This window comes from Chiloscyllium plagiosum, unplaced genomic scaffold (genome assembly GCF_037043375.1).
Source record: "Chiloscyllium plagiosum isolate Xiang-an unplaced genomic scaffold, Cpla_swu_hap1 HiC_scaffold_16, whole genome shotgun sequence".
NCBI lineage: Eukaryota > Metazoa > Chordata > Chondrichthyes > Orectolobiformes > Hemiscylliidae > Chiloscyllium > Chiloscyllium plagiosum.
The window spans coordinates 31,819,421-31,841,555 of NW_028270154.1; the positions used below are offsets into that span (position 1 = coordinate 31,819,421).

The following is a 22,135-nucleotide window of genomic DNA, read 5'->3' on the forward strand; positions in this document are numbered from 1 at the left end:
CTCTCGTTGGAGATGGTCATTGCCTGGTTATTGTGTGGTATGAACGTTGCTTGCCATTTTTCACCCGATCCTAAATATTCTGTAGATCATGCTGCATTTGAACACTGACTGCTTCAGTATCTCAAGATTTGAGATTGGTGGTAAACATTGGCCAATTATTGGAAAATTCCCACTTCTGACCTTGCAGTTGAGGGAAGCTCATTGATGAAGCAGCTGAAGATGGCTGGGCCTAGCACATAACCATGAGGGACTCCTGCACAAATATCCTGGAGCTGAGATGATGATCTCCATCAACCACAATCATATTCCTTTGTGCCAAGTACAGCTCCAACCAGCAGAGTTTTCCCCGATTCCCGTTTTGCTAAGGCTCCTTGATCGCATACTTGGTCAAATATGGCCTTGGTGTCAAGGACATTAATTCTTACCTGAGCCCTGTACTTCGGCTCTTTTGACCATGTTTGAAGCTAAGCTGTGATGAGGTCAGGAGTAGAGTGGCTCTAGTTGAACCCAAACTGAACATCAGCAAACAGGTTGAGAGCACTGTTGATGACCCCTTCGTAATTTTATTGATGATCCAGCATGAAATTTTTTCTCCTCCTCTGTTATGCCATTTTCTAGCCTTTCTCATCCTTTTTTGACTAAGGATGAGAAAGGCTAGAAGGTGTTTAGGCTGCCCACTTTTCCTGAACCTTCAACTTAGATAAAGTTGGTATTAGGTTGGGCTATTCAATTTTAAGTTTTTTTTATAGTAAATCAGTGTATAATGACCATGAGAGTGCTTATATTAATTATGCTAGATTTCCATGAGATGAAAAATCTCACTGTTTGCTTTGAATTTTGTTTCCTATTAACCAAGAGCCAAATCTAATTCTCCTACCAGCCCTACATTTACTCCTGTTAACTCAACAATATTCTATTAGAAAGATGTGATACGGATGTATGTTGTGTATTGTTTAATCGATTACTTTAACTTTTTTTTCGAAAGAGAGAGACTGTAGAAAGGCAACATGTTTGGCCATTAGTAGTTTCCTGAGAAAGTGATAGAACATCTTGTAATGAAGTACTCCAGTGATGAACAGGTTCCTATAAGATTGATAGGTTGGGTGTTTCACATTTTTGAGTTAGCAGAACTATAGATCCGTTTAGGATCTATAGATCCGCTTCCCCGGCCCCCAACGCCTCATCTTCACCATGGATATCCAATCCCTCTACACCTCCATCCGCCATGACCATGGCCTCCAAGCCCTCCGTTTTTTCCTCTCCAGACGTCCCCAACAGTACCCTTCCACCGACACTCTCATTCGTTTGGCTGAACTGGTCCTCACCCTTAACAATTTCTCCTTTGAATCCTCCCACTTGCTCCAGACCAAAGGGGTAGCCATGGGCACACATATGGGCCCCAGCTATGCCTGTCTCTTTGTTCGCTATGTAGAGCAGTTGATCTTCCGTAATTACACCGGCATCACTCCCCACCTCTTCCTCCACTACATTGATGACTGCATTGGCGCCACCTTGTGCTCCCGCGAGGAGGTTAAGCAATTCATCAACTTCACCAACACATTCCACCCTGACCTTAAATTTACCTGGAACATCTCAGACACCTCCCTCCCCTTTCTGGACCTCTCCATCTCCATTAATGATGACCGACTTGACACTGACATTTTTTACAAACCCACCGACTCCCACAGCTACCTGGATTACACCTCTTCCCACCCTACCTCTTGCAAAAATGCCATCCTGTATTCCCAATTCCTCCGCCTCTGCCGTATCTGCTCCCAGGAGGAGCAGTTCCACCACAGAACACACCAGATGGCCTCCTTCTTTAGAGACCGCATTTTCCCTTCCCATGTGGTTAAAGATGCCCTCCAACGCATCTTGTCCACATCCCGCACCTCCGCCCTCAGACCCCACCCCTCCAACCGTAACAAGGACAGAATGCCCCTGGTGATCACCTTCCACCCTACCAACCTTTGCATAAACCAAATCATCCGCCGACATTTCCGCCACCTCCAAACAGACCCCACCACCGGGAATATATTTCCCTCCCAACCCCTTTCCGCCTTCCGCAAAGACCCTTTCCTCCGTGACCACCTGGTCAGGTCCACGCCTCCCTACAACCCACCCTCCCATCCTGGCACTTTCCCCTGCCACCGCAGGAACTGTAAAACCTGCTCCCACACCACCTCCCTCACCTCTATCCAAGGCCCTAAAGGAGCCTTCCACATCCATCAAGTTTTATTTGCACATCCACTAATATCATTTATTATATCCGTTGCTCCCGATGCGGTCTCCTCTACATTGGGGAGACTGGGCACCTCCTAGCAGAGCGCTTTAGGGAACATCTCCGGGACACCCGCACCATGACCCAACATTTCAACTCCCCCTCCCACTCTGCCGAGGACATGGAGGTCAACCACTCTGCCCCATGGCCCAACATTTCAACTCCCCCTCCCACTCTGCCGAGGACATGGAGATCTTAGGCCTCCTTCACCACTGCTCCCTCACCACCAGACGCCTGGAGGAAGAACGCCTCATCTTCCGCCTCGGAACACTTCAACCCCAGGTCTACAATGTGGACTTCAGCAGTTTCCTCATTTCCCCTTCCCCCACCTCACCCTAGTTCCAAACTTCCAGCTCAGCACTGTCCCCATGACTTGTCCGGACTTGTCCTACCTGCCTATCTCCTTTTCCACCTATCCACTCCACCCTCCTCCCTGACCTATCACCTTCATCCCCTCCCCCACTCACCCATTGTACTCTATGCTACTTTCTCCCCATCCCCACCCTCCTCTAGCTTATCTCTCCATGCTTCAGGCTCACTGCCTTTATTCCTGATGAAGGGCTTTTGCCCGAAACGTCGATCTCGAAGCTCCTTGGATGCTGCCTGAACTGCTGTGCTCTTCCAGCACCACTAATCCAGAATCTGGTTTCCAGCATCTGCAGTCATTGTTTTTACCTATAGATCAGTAAATTTGCTAAAGGAGGAAGGCAATTTGCAACATAACACCATTTGTCCTGGTCTGAGCTTACATCAAACTTGCTGAACATGTATAAATATATTTGGTCAATTGGGTATGAATAGTGCCATAGTGTCCAAGCACCAGAGAATAAGTGGGAGAATGTGGAAAATATCTTATCAATGTTTCCTCTAATATCTCCTGCCACGGAAACTGTACAGCTTCGAAGGAACATTGTTGATAACCCATATACATGGAGTTATTACAGTAATACAACTGATCATTTCTTCAGAAATTCATCTTGTCAGTTAAACCAGTTCGGTCAAAGTGTGTTGATCTGAGCTGGAAGATTAGTTTTCAGATGTTTTGTCACCAAACTAGGTAACATTATCAATGAGAGTCTCCAGTGAAGCGCTGGTATGTTGGGCCTCTCTATTCATAAGTCTTGGTTTCTTAAGGTGGGTGTTGTCATTTCCTGTTTTTTTTTAAAGGGAAGGTAGATAGGATCCAAATCGATGTGTTTATTGATGGAGATCAGGTTAAAATGCCATGCTTCTAAGAATTCTCATGCATGTCTTTGTTTTGCCTGTCCTAGGATATGTGTGTTGTCCCAGTCAAAGTGGTAAATTTCTCTGTCTATATGTACGGAAACTAGTGATAGTGGGTCATGCCTTTTGGTGGCTTGTTGGTGTTCGTGTATTCTGGTAACAAATGTTTTTTACAGTTTAGATTAGATTAGATTACTTAGTGTGGAACAGGCCTTTTGGCCCAACAAGTCCACATCAACCCTCCGAAGAGCAACCCACCCAGACCCATTCTCCTACATTTACCCCTTCACCTAACACTACGGGCAATTTAGCATGGCCAATTCGCCTAAGCTGCACATTTTTGGACTGTAGGAGGAAACCGGAGCACCCAGAGGAAACCCACGCAGACACGGGGAGAATGTACAAACTCTACACAGATAGTTGCCTGAGGTGGGAATTGAACCCAGGTTTCTGGTGCTGTGAGGCAGCAGTGCTAACCACTGTGCCAACGTGCCTCCCTAAAAAGTATTTGACCGGATGTTGCGCAAGTGGCGATTGCACTGAATCGTGGCTTATATTAGATAAGATTATAGATTAGATTAGAATCCCTACAGTGTGGAAACAGGCCTTTCAGCCCAACAAGTCCTCTTGCATGGTATCTTGTACATGACATTAGATTTGCTTGATTTAAGGTAATGTGGCTATAGTTTTTGGTTGCGTTGTGTCCGCTGTTTGGGACACTGCATCACCCAAGAACTACAAAAAGCAGAAGAAAAATATCTATACAACGTTTTCTAGAAAAACAGATACTCTATAAACACAATCTGCCTATTCCTCAGAAACAAACCCGAACAAGCGTACACAACATAAACAGAAACTATAGCTACATTACCTGACATCGAGGACATATCAGAAATGACTTCCAGACTACTCAGGCCCCTTGGCATCATGGTAGCTCACAAACCTACCAACACACCTAAACAGCTACTAATGAAACTAAAGGATCCAATAGATATATCAGCAAATTTAATGTCATTTACAAGAGACCATGCAAGAACTGAAAAAAACACTACATCAGACAAACAAGCAGAAAACTAGCCACCAAGATACACTAACACCAACTAGCCACCAAAAGACATGACCCACTGGTACTCATTTCCATACTTACAGACAGAAGGATACCACTTTGACTGGGACAACACACACCTCCTAGGACAGGCAAAACAAAGACATGCACGACAATTCTTAGAGGCATGGGATTCTAACTAGAACTGCATCAATATATACATCGATTTAAATCCTATCTACCTTCCCTTGAAAAATAGAACCAGAAATGACATCACCCACCTTAAGAAACCAAGACCTGTAAATAGAGAAGCAGGACATACCACCAACACTTCACCGGATACTACCCTGAAAAGCTTAACAGCCAGGTGGCCCAGGTTCGAGTCCCTCCTGCTCCAGAGGAGCTGTTTATAACCTCTCTCAACAGGTTAATTAAACAAAAAAAAATGAAGAATCCCTACATCAATGTTGTGGAATTGAGATAATTGACTTGGGGTCATTGGTACCATACTCAGTCAAATGCTGCCTTCATATCAAGGACAGTGACTTTCACCTTGCTTCTGAAATGCAATAATTCTTTTTTTATTTGATCATTTTTTTGAATCAAGCCTGTAATGAGGTAAAGAGCCAAATGCCCCTGCAGAAACCAAACTGAGCATCCGTGAGCAATTCATGGCTGAGTAAATGCTGCTTGTCACTTTTGTCAATGATACCTTCCACTTGTCTGATGATCAAGAGGAGGCTGATGGGATGGCAGTTGAAAGAACGGATTTTTCCTTTTTGTGGACGAGGCAATTCTTGGCAAGTTTCCACACTGGGCACCTGCCAGTGTTGTAGCTACAGTGGATCAGCCTGTCCAATGGCATAGCTAATTCTGTAGCACAAATCTTCAAGACTATTGCTGGGATGTTGTCAGAGTCTTTGTTGTATCCAGCACCTTTTAACCATTTTGTTACATCACATGAAATGAATTGGAAGAAGGTTGGCATCTTTGGTGCTGCAGACCTATGATAAATCATCCGTTTAGATCTTCTGATTTAAATCATTACAGATTCTTCCACCTTGTTTTTATACTCGAGCTGGACTGCACCATTATTTTGAGCCTCCATCTCATGTTAGTTGTTGCTCAGTTGTGATTTGTGATTCATGATTCAGAGTGCTGCCGACAGCATAGGTTCAGTTCCTGCATCGACTGAGGTTAACACGACAACACTCCTTCTCAAACTCTCCCCTCACCTGAGGCGTGGTGACCCTCTAGTTAAACCACCACCAGTCACCTCCCTCTAATGAGAGAACAGCCCTATGATCTGATAAGACTACGGCAACTTAATCTTTTGACGATCCATTGGTTGCAAAATTATTTATTTCTGTGTGCTACTTCCACCATTTAGCATACACGTATTATAGATTCATCAGGTTGATATTTTCATTTTTAGGTATGCCAGTACACTCCCTTACAATCCTCATTAAATCAAGGTTCATAGTGTCTTACTCTTAAAAAAAAAACTTTGCTTAGTCCAGAAAGTAATCATCTTGATGGCCTTCTCAGCAAGGAGTGATACTGGGCCCAAAAACCCTGAAGAAAGAGGGTAAAATGGATAGTAAAGAGTGATCCCTAAACAGCAAGCTGACCAGATAATTCAGAGGACCACAATGTAATCAAAAGCAGAAGAGAAATGTTTGAACTTGGCTAAGATTAGTGCCTTTGAAATCACTTCCCTACCTTATTAATACACATTTAGTTGTTTTCCAGTGATCGATATAAGAGAAGACCATTATTGTAACATTTTGTGTCGGATAGAATCATCAGTTCAAGGAAGCAGTGAATAACAGTATAAATCTATTGTTAGAACAGCAACACTGTGCCCTACCTGACAGTGATAACATTTCAGCACCAATGCCAAGTAAAGTGTGATTGTGAATAATAAGCAATGAGTAATATTTCAAAGAAAAATGTATTTCATTTTTTCTGATATTGCTTCCAAAATTGTACTAATGTTATTTAAAACAAAAGTATATGCGGTGTTATTTGCCATAGCATTAATTATGATCAGTATGGACCTACCAGTTAAGTAAAATCTGAAATAACTACGGATGCTGTAAATCAGAAACAACAAGGGAAGTTGCTGGAAAAGTCTGCAAGTTTGGCAGTGTTTGTGAAAAGGAATCAGAATTAATGTTTTGGGTCTGGTTCTGAGGAAGGGTTACTAGATTGAACATTCATTCTGATTTCTATTCACAGATGCTGCTAGACCTGCTGAGCTTTTCCAGCAACTTTGGTTTTTGGACCCACCAGTTGTCTGTTTTCCCAATTTACCACCCCTTCTGTCTTGATGGTACTGACCAGCGATTCACAAAGTACCTGCAATCCGCTGTACATTTTTAAAAAAACCATTTGTGGGATGTGGGCATCGAAGGCTGGACCAGCATTTATTGCCCATCCCTAGTTGCCCTTGAGAAGGTGGTGGTGAGCTGCCCTCTTGAACCACTGCAGTCCACCTGCTGTGGGTTGATCTACAATGCCATTAGGGAGGGAACTCCAGAACCTTGACCTAGTGATAGTGATGGAACAACAATATATTTCCAAGTCTGGATGGTGAGTGGCTTGGAGGGGAACTTGCAGGTGGTGGTGTTCCCATGTAGCTGCTGTCCTTGTCATTCTAGATTCTCCCTTGACATTGAATGACAATTCCTTTATTTTTAGCTCAACATGGCAGGTATTCAGAAATAAGCCAAGGCGGGTAGTATACCGTTGCTTCTTAGCAACGTGGTACCAGGAAAATTTTATCTCCTCGGCCTCGTTTGCATTGGTGAGTCATTCCCTGAGAAGGTGATGTCGAGTTGCAGGATGCCATTGCCAAAACTGAAACGGTATTCTGCTGCACTCCCCCAAGTTGCGAGAAGAACTTTTGGGAGGCTCTCACTATTGGGACAAGTGAGGAGGGGTTTTGGTTTGGAGTGGTGTGCCAGGGAGGTGCCTGGCAACCCCAGGGGCTTTTGAGAATGCAGAAATGCTGAGTGTGGGCTGCCCGGAGGCACCCTTTTCAGCTCGATCTCTCTCTCCAGCTGAGGTTGGCACTGCAGGGAAAAGATGGAAACCCTGGTCACCTCCTGAAGTACACGCAGAAGATGCTTCTGGAGATGTGTGTTTGTGTTTCTTCCTCTGGCTAGCTGCAGACGGTCACCACCCTGTCCCCTCCTTGTTCCCCCTGTTTCCTTGCCAGTAGCTAGAGTGATGGAGTGCGGATCTGTGAGCAAGCCCAACAGACTTAAAGGTGCTAGATTTGGCACTCTATGGTGGTGACCACGAACTTTGTGTCCATTTGCCCAGTGTCCCTGACAAACCTGCCTGCTGCTGTGTCCGCATGTGCATTTGGATGAGGTCATGAACTGCTGACCGCATGGGTTGGCTCCTACCTGGGGCTGAGCAGATAACTAGTCGCCCACAGTCCTTGGACTGCTGCTGACCTGGACGTTTCTTCTGCAGAGACGGAGCGGTGATGTGATGACCAGCAGATGCTACTGACGCTAATCTAGCTTTGCCAGTGAATCCTCTGTGGCATCTGTGTCCTCTTTCTCAGAGGTGGAGCAGGTCTTGTGGACTGTCTACTTGATCATGAAGAATGTACTAATACCAAATGTGCTTCCAGGAGACAGAGAGAGAAAGTGCACCATAAACAATAGGTATACTTTGCGGTGATATATTTACTGAAGGGGGGGTGGGAAGGAAGCAGTTATGGGAGATTAGTACAGTAATGGACAATGCTTCCTTCTTGGCTACTGGGACCATGTTTTGGCATCACCATAGTACTGGTCCCAGCCCTTGCCAGTGAGTGCCAAGACCTTTTCTTCAAAGAGGGAGAGGAACCAAATGTTCAGGAGCCCCACCACACATCTTTGACTCTTTCAGCCCTATTATGCACTATTTTTCTCCTGGAATGAGAGAAAGTGATGGATTGAGAGCTTAAAGCAGTGGCACAGCTGTTAGTGGTGGTGCAAGTGGGGAGAGATGTTGAGGTTTCCCAAATGAGTGAGTATGCAACTCGGAGGCTATGCAGGGTTAGTCGTCTAGGATATGGAGGTGACTAAGAGTGAGTGAGGGGAGATGTTGCATGCAGTGGTAAGATCATGACCTTTGGTAGCTGTTCAGTACAATGGTAGACAGAGTTACCAGAGAAAAGGGTGGCATTTAGCATGTTGAAGCAGAGAAAGTCATTCACTGCTGGGTGTTTCTCTGTACCATTTGAGATCACACTGACTAAGTGACAACCTCTGAGCAGGCTGGCAGGGTCTGATATTGTGGCCTTCTCTACCAATCTCAGGAGAAGAAGATGGCCCTCCACAGATTTCCACCAGGATAGCCAGGTCTCTGTCTGCAAAGCAGGGTGCCAGTGTCCCCTTATCTATCATTTCATGCAGAGAGGATCAGAAATTCACACTCAGTGTAGGTACTACAGAATCCACATTGTGATGGCCCTCAAATCCTGGTAATCCAGTGCAGAACAGATTCCTGTACTGCATGTCAGTTTGCATGCTGTGATGATGGTAGCAGTTTAAAATTTCACTGCAGCATTCAGATGGCTACTTGTAGTCTGCAATGGAAGCTGTGACGTTAGCCATTTAGATGCCATATCATTGGTTCAAATACATTGGTTGCCATTTCTATGCTGGAAAGAATTGTCTTTTCAAAGTCTTGCATCAAGTTGGTGCTGGTCGCCTCCATGCTCCTTTAACGTTGATTCTCGGCTTTCTAGGTAGGTGCTGAATGTAATAAGCAGTGTGCTTTTGCAGATGTTTTGATTGAAGGATGTCCCATGAAAATGCTCATGTGATTCCTCTGCAGTGAAAACACACTGTCCCTTATACTGACCTGAAACCAACTCCATGCAGTGTTTTACCACATGCAAATCCCACCTCTACACTCTCCTCTAAATTACAGTGTCAGTTCCTGAACTGATGGCTGTAAATGGGAAATCAAATGAGATTGTGCCTGCATCATTATTGGCTTTTTATTGTTCCTCCACTGCCTGGTCAGATTTCACCTCTTAAGTATCTCGAAACAGGAAGACACAATGGTACGTTTGTAGGGGCAAGGTTTGGGTAGGGGTTGATGGTGGTGGATAGAGGGTAAGTGGTGCATGGTTAGCACCATTTGTAAATCAGAAGATAATGTCATGAGGGGAAAGTGGGACGCGAATAGGAGGGTTCAGTAGGAGGATACCGTCACTTTCAATAGTTTTAGCCAGTCCATTAGCTATGGCCCAAACAATGCCAATCCTAATAATGGCTAGTATTGTATCCTCCTTTCCATGGGAACCAAGACATGTAGACTCACTTATCTCTTTGTGTGCCTTTTTGTTCTGCAAAAGAGAGGGACGAGTGTCAATGTGTAAGATGGAATCTGCATGAGTTATGGGATTGCCATGGTTAAATAGCTGGCAGTGTGTGCAAGCTGAGAGGTGTGAGTTTGAGGGTGGAGCCTAGAAATGTGACGTGAGTCCTGGTTGATAGAGCATGTTGGTCAATGAGTGATGTGGTGGTGCAAATTAAGCAGTATCTGATGCAGGGATCCCCAAACTGTAGCTCACTATCAACTAGTAATTGGAGTTGTGAACTCCTAAAATAGCAGTGATGACAGTAAAGTGGAGACTGGGATATTAGGTGTGGCCTAATATCATGAACTGTGAGCTGTAATAGCTGAGAGCAACAAAATGCAAAATGGTAAACATCTGATTTAGTTTTTTTAAATATTTCTACCCCTGCAACTTAATCCCCTAAATCACATCCCTCCTTGGTAACACTCCAATTTTGACTCCGGGGTCACATTAAGGGTGTGAAGTTTTAAAAGTTCTGCTCTTACACTCTCACTCTGCTGAAAGTTTGCCATTTAAAGTGTGAATATTTGATCATGCTTTTGTACCTGAGGAGAACTGAAGCAGTTTATCTCACAATTTAGCTCAGAGTTTTGGAGAAAGTGGATGCAGAAAATTGAATGTATTACTCATTTTGCATTTAATTTATTACCAGAATTTAGCAATTTTAAAAGCATACTTTAGCTACATGCACTCCAAGTAGAATTGTTCTGAATCCAGCAGTATGTATTGCCACATAGAATGATGAGGTATGGGCTGTAACCTTCTCACTTTTTCCACAGTTGAAAAGGATCTGATGGAGGAATTAAGCAGACATCAGACACTTTTCTCCACATCAAGAGAAGGAGAAACTGTGCTTTGTCTATGGTTAATAATGTCCCAGTGAATTCAGCATAGGTGATCTGAGACTTGATGATTGGTACAACCTGAGTCTAGATTAGAGTGGTGCTGGAACATGCTGTAGGTAATTTGTGCTCCTGTCAGTCATCAGTTTTGAGACACATTGCTTTATCTATAACTGTTCCCAGCTGCAATTTGTTACAATGCGAACATGAGATGTACAAAACATGATTTTTAAAAAAAAACAAATAATCCAAGAACAGAGGTAAAGTTCTCTTACGCAAATTCTAGTCACTGGCTGACCAGTAGGCTTTGGCAGAGCTTGGGAATAGATTACTTGTCGTTTATTTCACTGAAAGAAATTAAATATGGTACAGGTACAACCTAATGAGAAAGAAGGCAAATAAAATAAAAATGTGTTTTTCAAATATTATTTTGAAATTGTTTTCTCTCGTCAATGTAGTAATTGAATATTTTTTTAAAAAGCTGATGCTGATATAATGATGCTCATAACGTGCACTAATTTTGCACATACTATTTCTTTAATATAATGTTGCACTGTTTACTCTTAAAGGAACAATGTCACAAAGTGTTCCCAATATTTAACTGTGTTGTGCTGTCAATTCACTACAAATTCACAGCTTAGACAGAAGTCCGTTTGAAAATACAATATTACAGGTGGCCGCAGAAATTAAAGAGTCAAGAAAATTAAAACTGTTAATGGAAATTGCACTATATATGAATTGACATAGTTCTTCATGCAATTCACTTTGTGGTGGGTCGTGAATTTGACCACAGAAAAAACTTTGCAACATTAAGGCAAAATAGATTGACAAGTCAGTTTTACCTCAATAAGTTGCGAAGAACATGAATAGATGCTTGACAACAGCTTGTTGGCCAGGAATCTAAATAACAACACATGTTATGAAGAAGTTGGGCATAAAAAATAGACAACAATTTAAATTTTAAAAGTATTTTTTTTTACAAAAGCTGCAGTGTCAAACATACTTGAATCTAATGTTAAAAACAGAATGTTGGAGTCATTCAGCAGATTAGGCATAATCTGTGTAAAGAAACAGCAGTAATTTTTTCATGTTGACCTTTTTTTTATCTGAGCTGAATTGTCCAATTTGCAGCTGTAGAGTTTGTTGTGATGAATCTGTTGAAATGACAGCATAACTACCTTTTTATGTGTTCTCCACATACCTGTGAGATAACAAGCCTCTTTAATTCATGTCTGTTTCACACCATTTTCTCTTCTGTTATAACTTTCTCTTTGTCTCTCTCTGTTAGTATATTCTCTCTGTCTCATATTCCTTCATACCCTCTGCAGAAAGTGATCTTTCCAAGACAGGATGATGTCCTTATTTCCTTCTTGCCTCTGGCTCACATGTTTGAGAGAGTTATCCAGGTAAGAGTCTACCTCACCATCTTATGCCACCTATTATGTTTTACAGAGCCAATGGTTGCCTACATCTGCTGATGTACATATTTCCTACTTGCCATTAGCACACATGTTTGAAAGAATGGTACAGGTAAGAATGGTACAGGCAGCAAAGAAACATCTGCCACTTTACTTCACATCTAAAATGTGTGCACTTATTTGCTGTTCTCCCTGTCTTTATGCTTTCAATAAAGCACTATTAAAGATCAGTATAGATTTCCATTAACAGAACATTTCTGAATTTAATGATTATAACCATATCACATTGTGGCCACTGATAATATATTTGCTGACAATTTTAATGCTTTTAAATTTCTTTGATTTCCATCTCACTGAGTGCAATTTAAAAACATTGCTTGAGATCCTGTGATGCAGTGTTCTTGATCAATGTTGTTGTACATAGTTGAGTATTAAGTTCAAAGTCATTTCAAAATTGTGTGGCTTGATGCTGAGTGAAATTTAATGCGCTCACACAACAGTTTTGAATGAAGATGGTTTTTCACTCCATTTTTGTAATTACCTGTCCAGAATATCGGATGTTTTAATTTTCCAGTAACAGTATCCAAATGTTCCTAAACTATTCCCATGCCCCACGCTCTAGTTTGCTTTCCACAGCTGTAGAGGGAAATTCAAAAGGAGAATCATTCTTCATAAAACATCTAGAAGAAATGTCATTAGCTCCCAGATAAGCCTTTGGTTTGTATCTGGTAGAGTGGGAGGAGGCATTTCTGGTAAGTTAATTGATCAATGGTGTGAAGTTGTTGCATCAGCTCAGTCAGTGGCTAAAACTGATATCACAGGCCCATCTTTGGAAAAGGCAGAGAGTTTGAAGGGTTTAAAAGGGTAGGAAAAATGCAAATACAGAACATTATTATTAAAATTGACTGCCATTTTGTTGCCAGAGTTGGAGGGTTTGCGCTATAGTGAGAGGTTGAATAGGCTGGGGCTGTTTTCCCTGAAGTGTGGGAGGCTGGAGGCTCCTTATAAATCATGAGGGGCATGAATAAGGTGAATGGCCAAGATCTTTTTCCCAGGGTAGGGGAGTCCACAATTAGAGGGCATAGTTTTAAGCTGAGATGGGAACAATTTGAAAAGGGGGCAACTTTTTAACACGAGGGTGTTTTGTGTATGGAATATGCTGCTAGAGGAAGTGGTGGTGGCTGGTACAGTTACAACATTTTAAAAGGCATTTGGATGGGTACATGAATAGGAAGGGTTTAGAGGGATTTCAGACAAATGCTGGCAAATGGGACTGGATTAATTTAGGATATCTGGTCAGCATGGGCAAATTAGACCAAAAGGTCTGTTTCCGTGCTGTATAACTCTGACATGCACATATGAAAATACACACACGCAACCTCAGCAGAAGAATTTGGTGATTCAGTTTTAACATGCATGAAATGCATATTTGATGTGAGTTTTTTTGGGATTTCTTTCATACCCTGTAGCCATAAGAAGTTATAATGGTGGAGAAGGAAGATCATTTAGCCTATCAACTTTTGAGGAGGAGATAACATTGTGTTCATGTCACTGGATGAGTAATCCAGAGGCTGAGTTCTGGGGAATGGAATTTAAGTTCTTCAATTGATAAATCTAGAAAATGAAAATAGTCACAGTAATGGTGCCATGAAATAATCATCGATTGGCATAAAAATCCATTCTGTTTGCTAATGTTCTTTTGTGAAGAAAAGCTGCTGTCCTTATTTGGTCTGACTTACATATGCTCCCAACCCAAAGTAATGGGTGGCACGGTGGCACAGTGGTTAGCACTGCTGCCTCACAGCGCCAGAGACCAGGGTTCAATTCCCGCCTCAGGCAACTGTCTGTGTAGAGTTTGCACATTCTCCCCGTGTCTGCATGGATTTCCTTCGGGTGCTCCAGTTTCCTCACACAATCCACAAATGTACAGGTTAGATGAATTGGCCATGCTAAATTGCCCATAGTGTTAGGTGAAGGGATAAATGTAGGGGAATGGGTCTGGGTGGGTTGCTCTTCAGAGGGCCGGTGTGGACTTGTTGGGCCGAAGGGCCTGTTTCCACCCTGTAAGTAATCTAACCTAATCAATGAGGTTAATTCTGAAGCGTTCTCTGTAAACGCTTGGCAAGCTACTCTGTTGACAGGCAGTAAGGAATGGACAACAAATTGACGCAGAGTGGAGGGCACATCTCTATTTACATTAATGATGCTGAGGGTGGAGATGGTCGAGAGCATAACGTTCCTGGGGGTGAAGATCACACCCACATTGACGCACTACAATCAAGAAGGCACAACATCACCTCTTTTCTTTTCCTCAGGAAGCTAAAAAAATTCAGTATGTCCATAAAGACTCTTATGAATATTTGTAGAATCACCATAGAAAGCCTTCTCTCTGGATGCATCATAGCACGGTATGGCAACTGCTGACCCCAAAACCACAAGAAACAGCAGAGTTGTGAACGCAGCCCAGTCCATCACGCAAACCAGCCTTCCATTCATTGACTTCATCTATACTTCCTGCTGCATCAAAAAAGCAATCAACATAATCAAAGACCCGTCCTACTCCCAGATCATCTCTTCCACCTTGTTCTGTTGGGCAGAAGATATCAATGTTTGAATACACTTATGAACAGATTCAGATAACGCTGTTAGATTAGATTCCCTACAGTGTGGAAATAGGCCATTCGGCCTAACCTGTCCATACCGACTCTTCAAAGAGCAACCCACACAGACCCACTTTTCTCTGACCAATTATTAGACTTCTGAATGGAACTCTTAAATCTTAATGTTGTTTTCTATCTGCACCTTCTTGACAGCTGTAACACTATCCTGCGCTCTGTTCAGTTGCCCTGACATGCTTGTACAGTACAATCTGCCTGTAAAGCATCTAAGACAGCACTTTTCACTGTAACTCTGTACTCATGACTAATAAATCAAAACAATTCAAATTAAATGCTGGCCTTGTTAGTGACATCAACATTCCATGAAAAAATAAACCTGTAACAACTCTGTAATCCAGTGTTTCACTGCTTATCTCTATAGTTTGGCACATCCATTTCCAACAAGTGTCCATCAAAATTTCCTTCTGAAATTATTGATCATCTGTGCTTCCACCACACACCTAAGCAGCAAACTCCTAGTCAGTCAAAGAACTCTGGCATTGATTGCTGTACCTTCCTCCTGCTTGTTGGAATGTGCCTTGCCTCCTTGAAACATGGATTCATGCTGCAGAAAAGGCACGTTGGCCCATCAAATCTGCACTGACATTAATTACACACTTCATCACTAACATCTTCTTCTTTAAAGATGAGCCATTGTTCCCTTGCAGATTTTCCTGTAAATCTTTGCTTTAATTTTATCCTAGCCAGATCCCACTCATCCCACTGAAATTAACCTCTTCAGATTTAGAAGTTCAACTTTGGACTATTCCTTGCTCTTCTCCATTACTAATCTAAATCTTATGATACAATAATCATTCTTAGCCCAATGCATCCCACAGCCTCTTGGTCATCTTACAAATATTCTATTTGCTCACGGCTAACTTGAAATTCTTTGAACAATTGGTATAAAAATATATTACATCATTTTAAATAAATATGATTTCATTTTCTTTCAGTCTGTTGTGATATGTCACGGAGGCCGGATAGGTTTCTTCCAAGGTGATATTAGACTGCTGTCTGATGATATGAAGGCCCTTCATCCAACTATTTTTCCTGTTGTTCCAAGACTGCTAAATCGAATGTATGATAAGGTAAGCTCTCTGTAATTATTCACAGTTTGGTATGTGTTGCAGAATGTGTGAACAACTTAGGTTTGCAAGACAACAACTTGCATCTATACAGAGTATTTAAAGAAGAGGAATACCTGAATGTCTTTTATATAGGGGTGAATAAAAATAAAATAGGTTTTAAAAATGAATCAAGGAATGGATGCTAAGTTTGTGCAAGTTAAGAGTTTTGTTTAAAAAAATTTGAATATTAAGTGAGAAGAGAGGCATGGACATATTATGAGTGACAGGTTTTATTGACCATTAGTGGCTTGGATGTACAGATGTCTAGAATGGGAGTACTTGATGGATTTGGGGAGTCCATAAGACTAGATGAGACTTTATATTCATTCATGTGATGTGGCTGACACTGGTTAGGCCATGATTTATTGCCCATCCTTAATTACCCAGAAGGCAGTTGACAGTCTCCCACATTGCTGTGAGTCTAAAGTCACACATACGCCAGACCAGGCAAGGGTGGCTGTTTTGCACATTAGGGAATCAGGATACTTTTTCATGACAAATGGCAATGGTTACATAGTTGCCATTTAGGCTAGCTTTTTAATTCCATATTTTTAATTAATTCATATTTCATCATCTGCCATTGATCAAATAGAACCTATTTTCCCAGAACATTAGCTTGGGATTCTGGATTACAGATCTAGTGATATTACCACTATGTTACCACTTCCTCAAGAGGTAAAATGGGAATAGATGCTGGATGGATTTGAAGATAAAAATTTGAAGATATGTTAAATACATTTGATGATGAGGAACAGCATGGACAAGTGAAAATAAGGTTCTGTAATTTATTATGGATAAATTTATAGCTGAATTAAGATTAAATTGGTGTACAGATAGAGGACAGTCAGAGGTATAGCTAAGTCTTTGTCCATGGACTACAATTCCTAACCCTTCCCAAAGGATAAATTCCTCAGCCTTCACCATAGAGTCCTACAGCACATATACAGACCCTTGGGTCCAGCTTGTCCATTCTGACAAAGTTTCTCAAACTAATTAGTCCCATTTTCCTGTGTTTGGCCTATATCCCTCTAATCCTTTCATGTTGTCTGTCAAGGTATCTTTTAAATATTGTGATTGTACCTGCAACTACCATTTCCTCAGGCAGTTCATTCCATATATGACCCACCTGCTGTGTGAAGAAGTTGCCCCTCTGGTCCCTTTTAAATCTTTCTCCTCTCACCTTAAAATTACGCCCCATAATTTTAAACTCCCTTACCCTAGGGAAAAAGACCCTTGCTATTCACATATGCCCCTCATGATTTTATAAATCTCTATAAGATGATCCCTCAACCTCCTATATTCCAGCCGATTGAGCCTCTCCTCATAACTCCAGTCCCGGTGACATGCTCCTAAATCTTTTCAGCACTTTCTCCAGTTTAATAACATCCTTCCTATAGGACGGTGACCAGAACTATACACAGTACTCAGAGCGTGATAGAGTTTAGGAAGAAAAGGCCCCCAGATTTTCTACTGCTCTGTAAGCCCTGTGGCCTGATGTTGTTAGGCCTTTGAGTTAAAAATTAAAATGGCAGTTGTGCAAGTGGGGGCTGAGACCACTGGTAAATTATCCTGGCTGCAGCAATAAAGACGCTTAGTTGATATTATCTCATCCTTTTTGATCGGCCAAGGTATCTTATCTGAAACAAGTGGGAACCACAATATGAAAACAGCAAGCTTTCACTAGGGATGACATGGATAAATACAGAGGAACCTCCATTATCTGAACGAGATGGGCGGGCACTATTTCGTTCGGATAATTGATTATTCGGTTAATTGATTCAATGCCTGCCCTCTGGGGCTCAGTTTTCTGTTAAATCCGCTCCCTGTTCAGGAGATGAGGCAGCAGCACACAGCGCGTGAGCCTCTACCCCCCCCACCGTCGACCGCCTCCTAACCCCGTCCAACAACGGCCCCCACCGTCCATCCTCATCCCCGTTTCCCCCCCATCCGCCCCGGGGCAGCCGGACCGGACACTAACAGTAAGACTGCTGCTGCCTTTGGGCGGGGGGGGGGTGAGTCTCCAAATAGTGCGCGCACACACAAAACCTTTTACTATAACTTTTTGAAAGGTTCCACCTTTGCTTTGTACAGGACAATGTTGGAGAGATTATTTGGGGAAGCGGGGGGGGGGATTTTAGGGTACACCCCTGTGTCGAACTCCAGGAAAAGTGTGGGAAGAGAGAGAGAGAGAGAGAGAGAAGAAAGTGAGAAAGTCAGTAATTTGGAGATTGTGCCTGGGCTCCCATCAATGTCCAGGACTGTTCTCAGCAGCATTTCGGTAAGCTGAGTTCACTTTTAATTACTGTAAACAAAAGACATGATCAGTGTTGGAAAGACGTCTAATGTAATGTTTCTATCGGCACCTGGAGATCTAATTCAGATAGTTGTTATTTGGATAATCGAGGTTCCTCTGTAAATGGGAGAGAGTGTGAGACTTTATCTTTATCAAACAGTTTGCTGAGTTTGGACATGGGAAGAAAGAATCTGAGATTTTTTAGGATTTTTTTGAACAAGTTCCTTTTACTTAAAAGCTAGTAAAAATATTTAACAAGTAAGCTTTCAATAGTACTGTCACACAGTAATACCAGTTTACACATGTGCACAAATTTACCCCCTTCACTGTAATATGCCTATTATCAGTTGTTTACGTTTATAGCCATTCATAATGGCTTTCCACATTTTCAAGTACTTATCAGACCGTTAAAAGATGAAACATTTCACTAAGGTTTACACACTAGTTAACTTTGCAGTCAAACAAAGCTTAATCTAAAAATCTAATGGAAATGGGCCTGGGTGGGTTACTCTTCGGAGGGTCGGTGTAGACTGGTTGAGCCGAAGGGCCTGTTTCCGCACTGTAGGGAATCTAATCTAAAAACAACTTCAATTGGGTAAGGCAAGTTGTTAAATCTGCTACAAATTGGACTGGAAATGACTATGCAATGGCTTCCCTACACAAGTTAGGGAAGCCATTGCATAGCTAACTTCTGATAAGTTAGCTGTCAAACCCCAATGGTTTCTGGTGCTCAAAAAAGCACATTAATAAAAGGAATCTTTTGGAAAATTGCAGAATTTCAGTGGGCAATTTCAACACTGTGCTGACTGAACAGTATACTTTCCTGGTATAGCAACACTAAAGTACAAATTTCTTTTCAATTATATTTAGATATTTAGCCAGGCAGGCACACCAGTAAAACGCTGGCTACTTGAATTTGCAGCCAGAAGAAAGGCAACTGAAGTGCGAAATGGCATCATACGGAACAACAGTCTGTGGGATAAACTCTTTTTCAAAAAAATACAGGTAAATAATTATTCATTTTACAAATTCACTTTGAGATAATTAGAGGCAATGCTTTAAAAAAAAGCACTTCTGTCTGTCCAATTGTCTCCTGGGAAGTGCTTTAGGATTGTATTTTGTGACCTAAACTGATGTGCTAAGAATTAATTCATTACAGCTTGATTTGAAAATGGTTTGTCAGATAAAATGTAGGTCAGTGTATTATTAGGAAAAAATTGTAAAGTCGATTCTTTTATCTTTGGCTGTATGTAACAATGTGATTTTAAGCACCACATGGAAGTAGCCCATTCTCCTGCAGAGTAGCAAACATCTATTTGATTTCTTCTGTGGTAACAAAAAGCACAACATCATACATGTGATTTAAAAAAAAAACCATTGAGAATCAGCATTTAGTGGATGTAGGAAGCCTTTAGTCTATACCAGGCTCACCGCAATAAAATAAAGCCTGGCTACAGTTATCTCCAATTATCTTCAATTCTGGCAGTGAAAAGGACAAGAAAACTACATAAGAATGCATCTCATATCACATGTCAGTGACTACTTTTAGTATAATTTAAGATATTTTAATTTCTACTTATTATGGAGCTCCAGTACTGCACAGGGAATAGTTTGCTGACATTAACAATGGGATTATTAGCATGGTGCTCCACAGGGAGCCATAGAAATTGGTGTTTAGGTCATGTGGGAGGGATCTGAGACAAGAAACATTTGCACCAGCTAAAAATATAGCACTATTGGTTTTTGTGGCTCATTCACCTCCTTTACAGCCACTTCAGTAATGAATGAGATGCAAATCCATTTGTCTTTTCAATTTATGAGATTATTAGATTACATTAGATTACATTACATTACAGTGTGGAAACAGGCCCTTCGGCCCAACAAGTCCACACCGACCCGCCGAAGCGAAACCCACCCATACCCCTACATTTACCCCTTACCTAACACTACGGGCAATTTAGCATGGCCAATTCACCTGACCCTGCACATCTTTGGACTGTGGGAGGAAACCGGAGCACCCGGAGGAAACCCAAGCAGACACGGGGAGAACGTGCAAACTCCACACAGTCAGTCGCCTGAGGCGGGAATTGAACCCGGGTCTCAGGCGCTGTGAGGCAGCAGTGCTAACCACTGTGCCACCGTGCCGCCCACCAATTTATCTTGAAACTGCAATGTCAGAATGGAAAATTAACTGAAATACCACTTGCAAGAGAGCATTTTAAAATTACACAATAAAACCAGTTTAAATATTTTGGATCGGCCAAGCAGTATATATATTTTTAAAAATTGGTGAAATTTATGTATTGCTTTGCATTTGACCACTGTATTAACTACACAGGATAGCCTTGGAGGAAAGGTGAGAATGATTGTCACAGGTGCTGCCCCTGCCTCACCTGCTGTACTTGGCTTCCTAAGAGCAGCACTTGGTTGTCAGGTATGAAAACCAGAATTTTATTTATTCCTTCATTACAATTCTTTCAGTTTTCATAAAACGTTTTTTACATTAATCCAATTTTTGGGGAAAAAAGTATACTTCTCAACAGTTTTCTCAAAAAATGTCTCCACAAGTACCACACCAATGAATAATTGCATGTTTAGTTCTCTTTTTTTTTTTTTGGTGAGTTCTTGATTGTGCCTGATCAGCGTTGGGGACGTATTGAAGAGAGGCCCAAAGTACAAACTTGTCAGGTTAATCGGAGAGCTGGAGTTTTAGGTGTTAATTAATTTGTCCCTCCTATCACAGACAAAGTTCACCATATTGAGTGCCAATCACCTAGTTAAAAGCCAACTGATAATCTTCAGCAACTATCCTGACCATGTGCAGGCCTTGTCAGTGGTATCCCATCCTGCAAGTCAAAGGCGAAGAGCTTCTGGGTCCTAAAGATCATTAGTTGAGGCCAATCCCCAGGGATATAGTGTCATTGAATCACCAGAGTTGTACAGCACGGAAACAGACCCTTCAGTCTACCTCGTCCAAGCTGACCAGATATCCTAAATTAATCTAGTCCCATTTGCCAGCACTTGGCCCATATCCCTCAAAACCCTTCCTATTCATATACCCATCCAGATGCCTTTTAAATGTTGCAATTTTACCAGCTCCCACCACTTCCTCTGGCAGCTCATTACACATACACACCACCTGTTTGAAAAGAAAATGCCCCTTAGGTTCCTTTTATATCTTTTTCCTGTCACCTTAAACCTATGTCCTCTACTTTTGCTCCTCTGCCCTGGTGAAAAAAGACCTTGGCTATTCACCCTCATGATTTTCTAAACATTCATAAGGTCACCACTCCACTTCCAATATTCCAGCGAAAACAGCCCCAGCCTATTCAACCTCCCTCTTGCTCAAACCCTACAATCCCAGTAACTTATTTTAAGTCCTTTCTGCACTCTTTCAGGTTTAACAACATAGCACACATATCGTGCTATAGGAGCAATGTCATATACAACTTGAACATGATACCCTAAATCCTGTACTCAATGCACTTCTTTATACCCTCTCTACCTGTGACTCCACCTTCACAGGAACTATTAACCTGCACCCCAAGGGTTCTTCATTTAGCAATACATCCCAGGACCCTACTATTGACTGTATAAGTCCTGCTTTGATTTGCCTTGCCAAAATGCAACACCTCACATTTATCTAAATTAAATTCCATCTGTCACTCTTGGACCCATTGGCCCATCTGATCAAGATCCCACTGTACACCGAGATAACCTTCCTGCTGTCCACTACACCACTAATTCTGGTATCACCTGTAAACTTACTAACCATTCCTCCTAATTTAGCATTCAAGTCCTTCATAGAAGTGAAAAAAAAAAAGTGGACCCAGCTCCAATCCTTGCAGCACAACACTAGTCACAGGTCTAC

General features: G+C 41.9%; 1 protein-coding gene across 3 annotated transcripts in view; it reads left to right on the forward strand.

Annotated features, from left to right (window-relative positions):
- LOC122556574 (long-chain-fatty-acid--CoA ligase 6-like) overlaps positions 1-22,135 on the forward strand; it is a 203,998-nt gene that overhangs the window by 113,416 nt on the left and 68,447 nt on the right. For 2 of the 3 annotated variants that reach the window (XM_087995260.1, XM_043703392.2), the window contains exons 11-14: positions 12,219-12,296; positions 15,798-15,932; positions 19,135-19,269; positions 20,603-20,698. In XM_087995260.1, the coding sequence (XP_087851386.1) occupies positions 12,219-12,296; positions 15,798-15,932; positions 19,135-19,269; positions 20,603-20,698 (444 nt within the window). Of the gene's footprint in view, positions 1-12,094; positions 12,173-12,218; positions 12,297-15,797; positions 15,933-19,134; positions 19,270-20,602; positions 20,699-22,135 lie in introns of all 3 variants that reach the window. The other variant, XM_043703393.2, reaches the window with a different exon arrangement.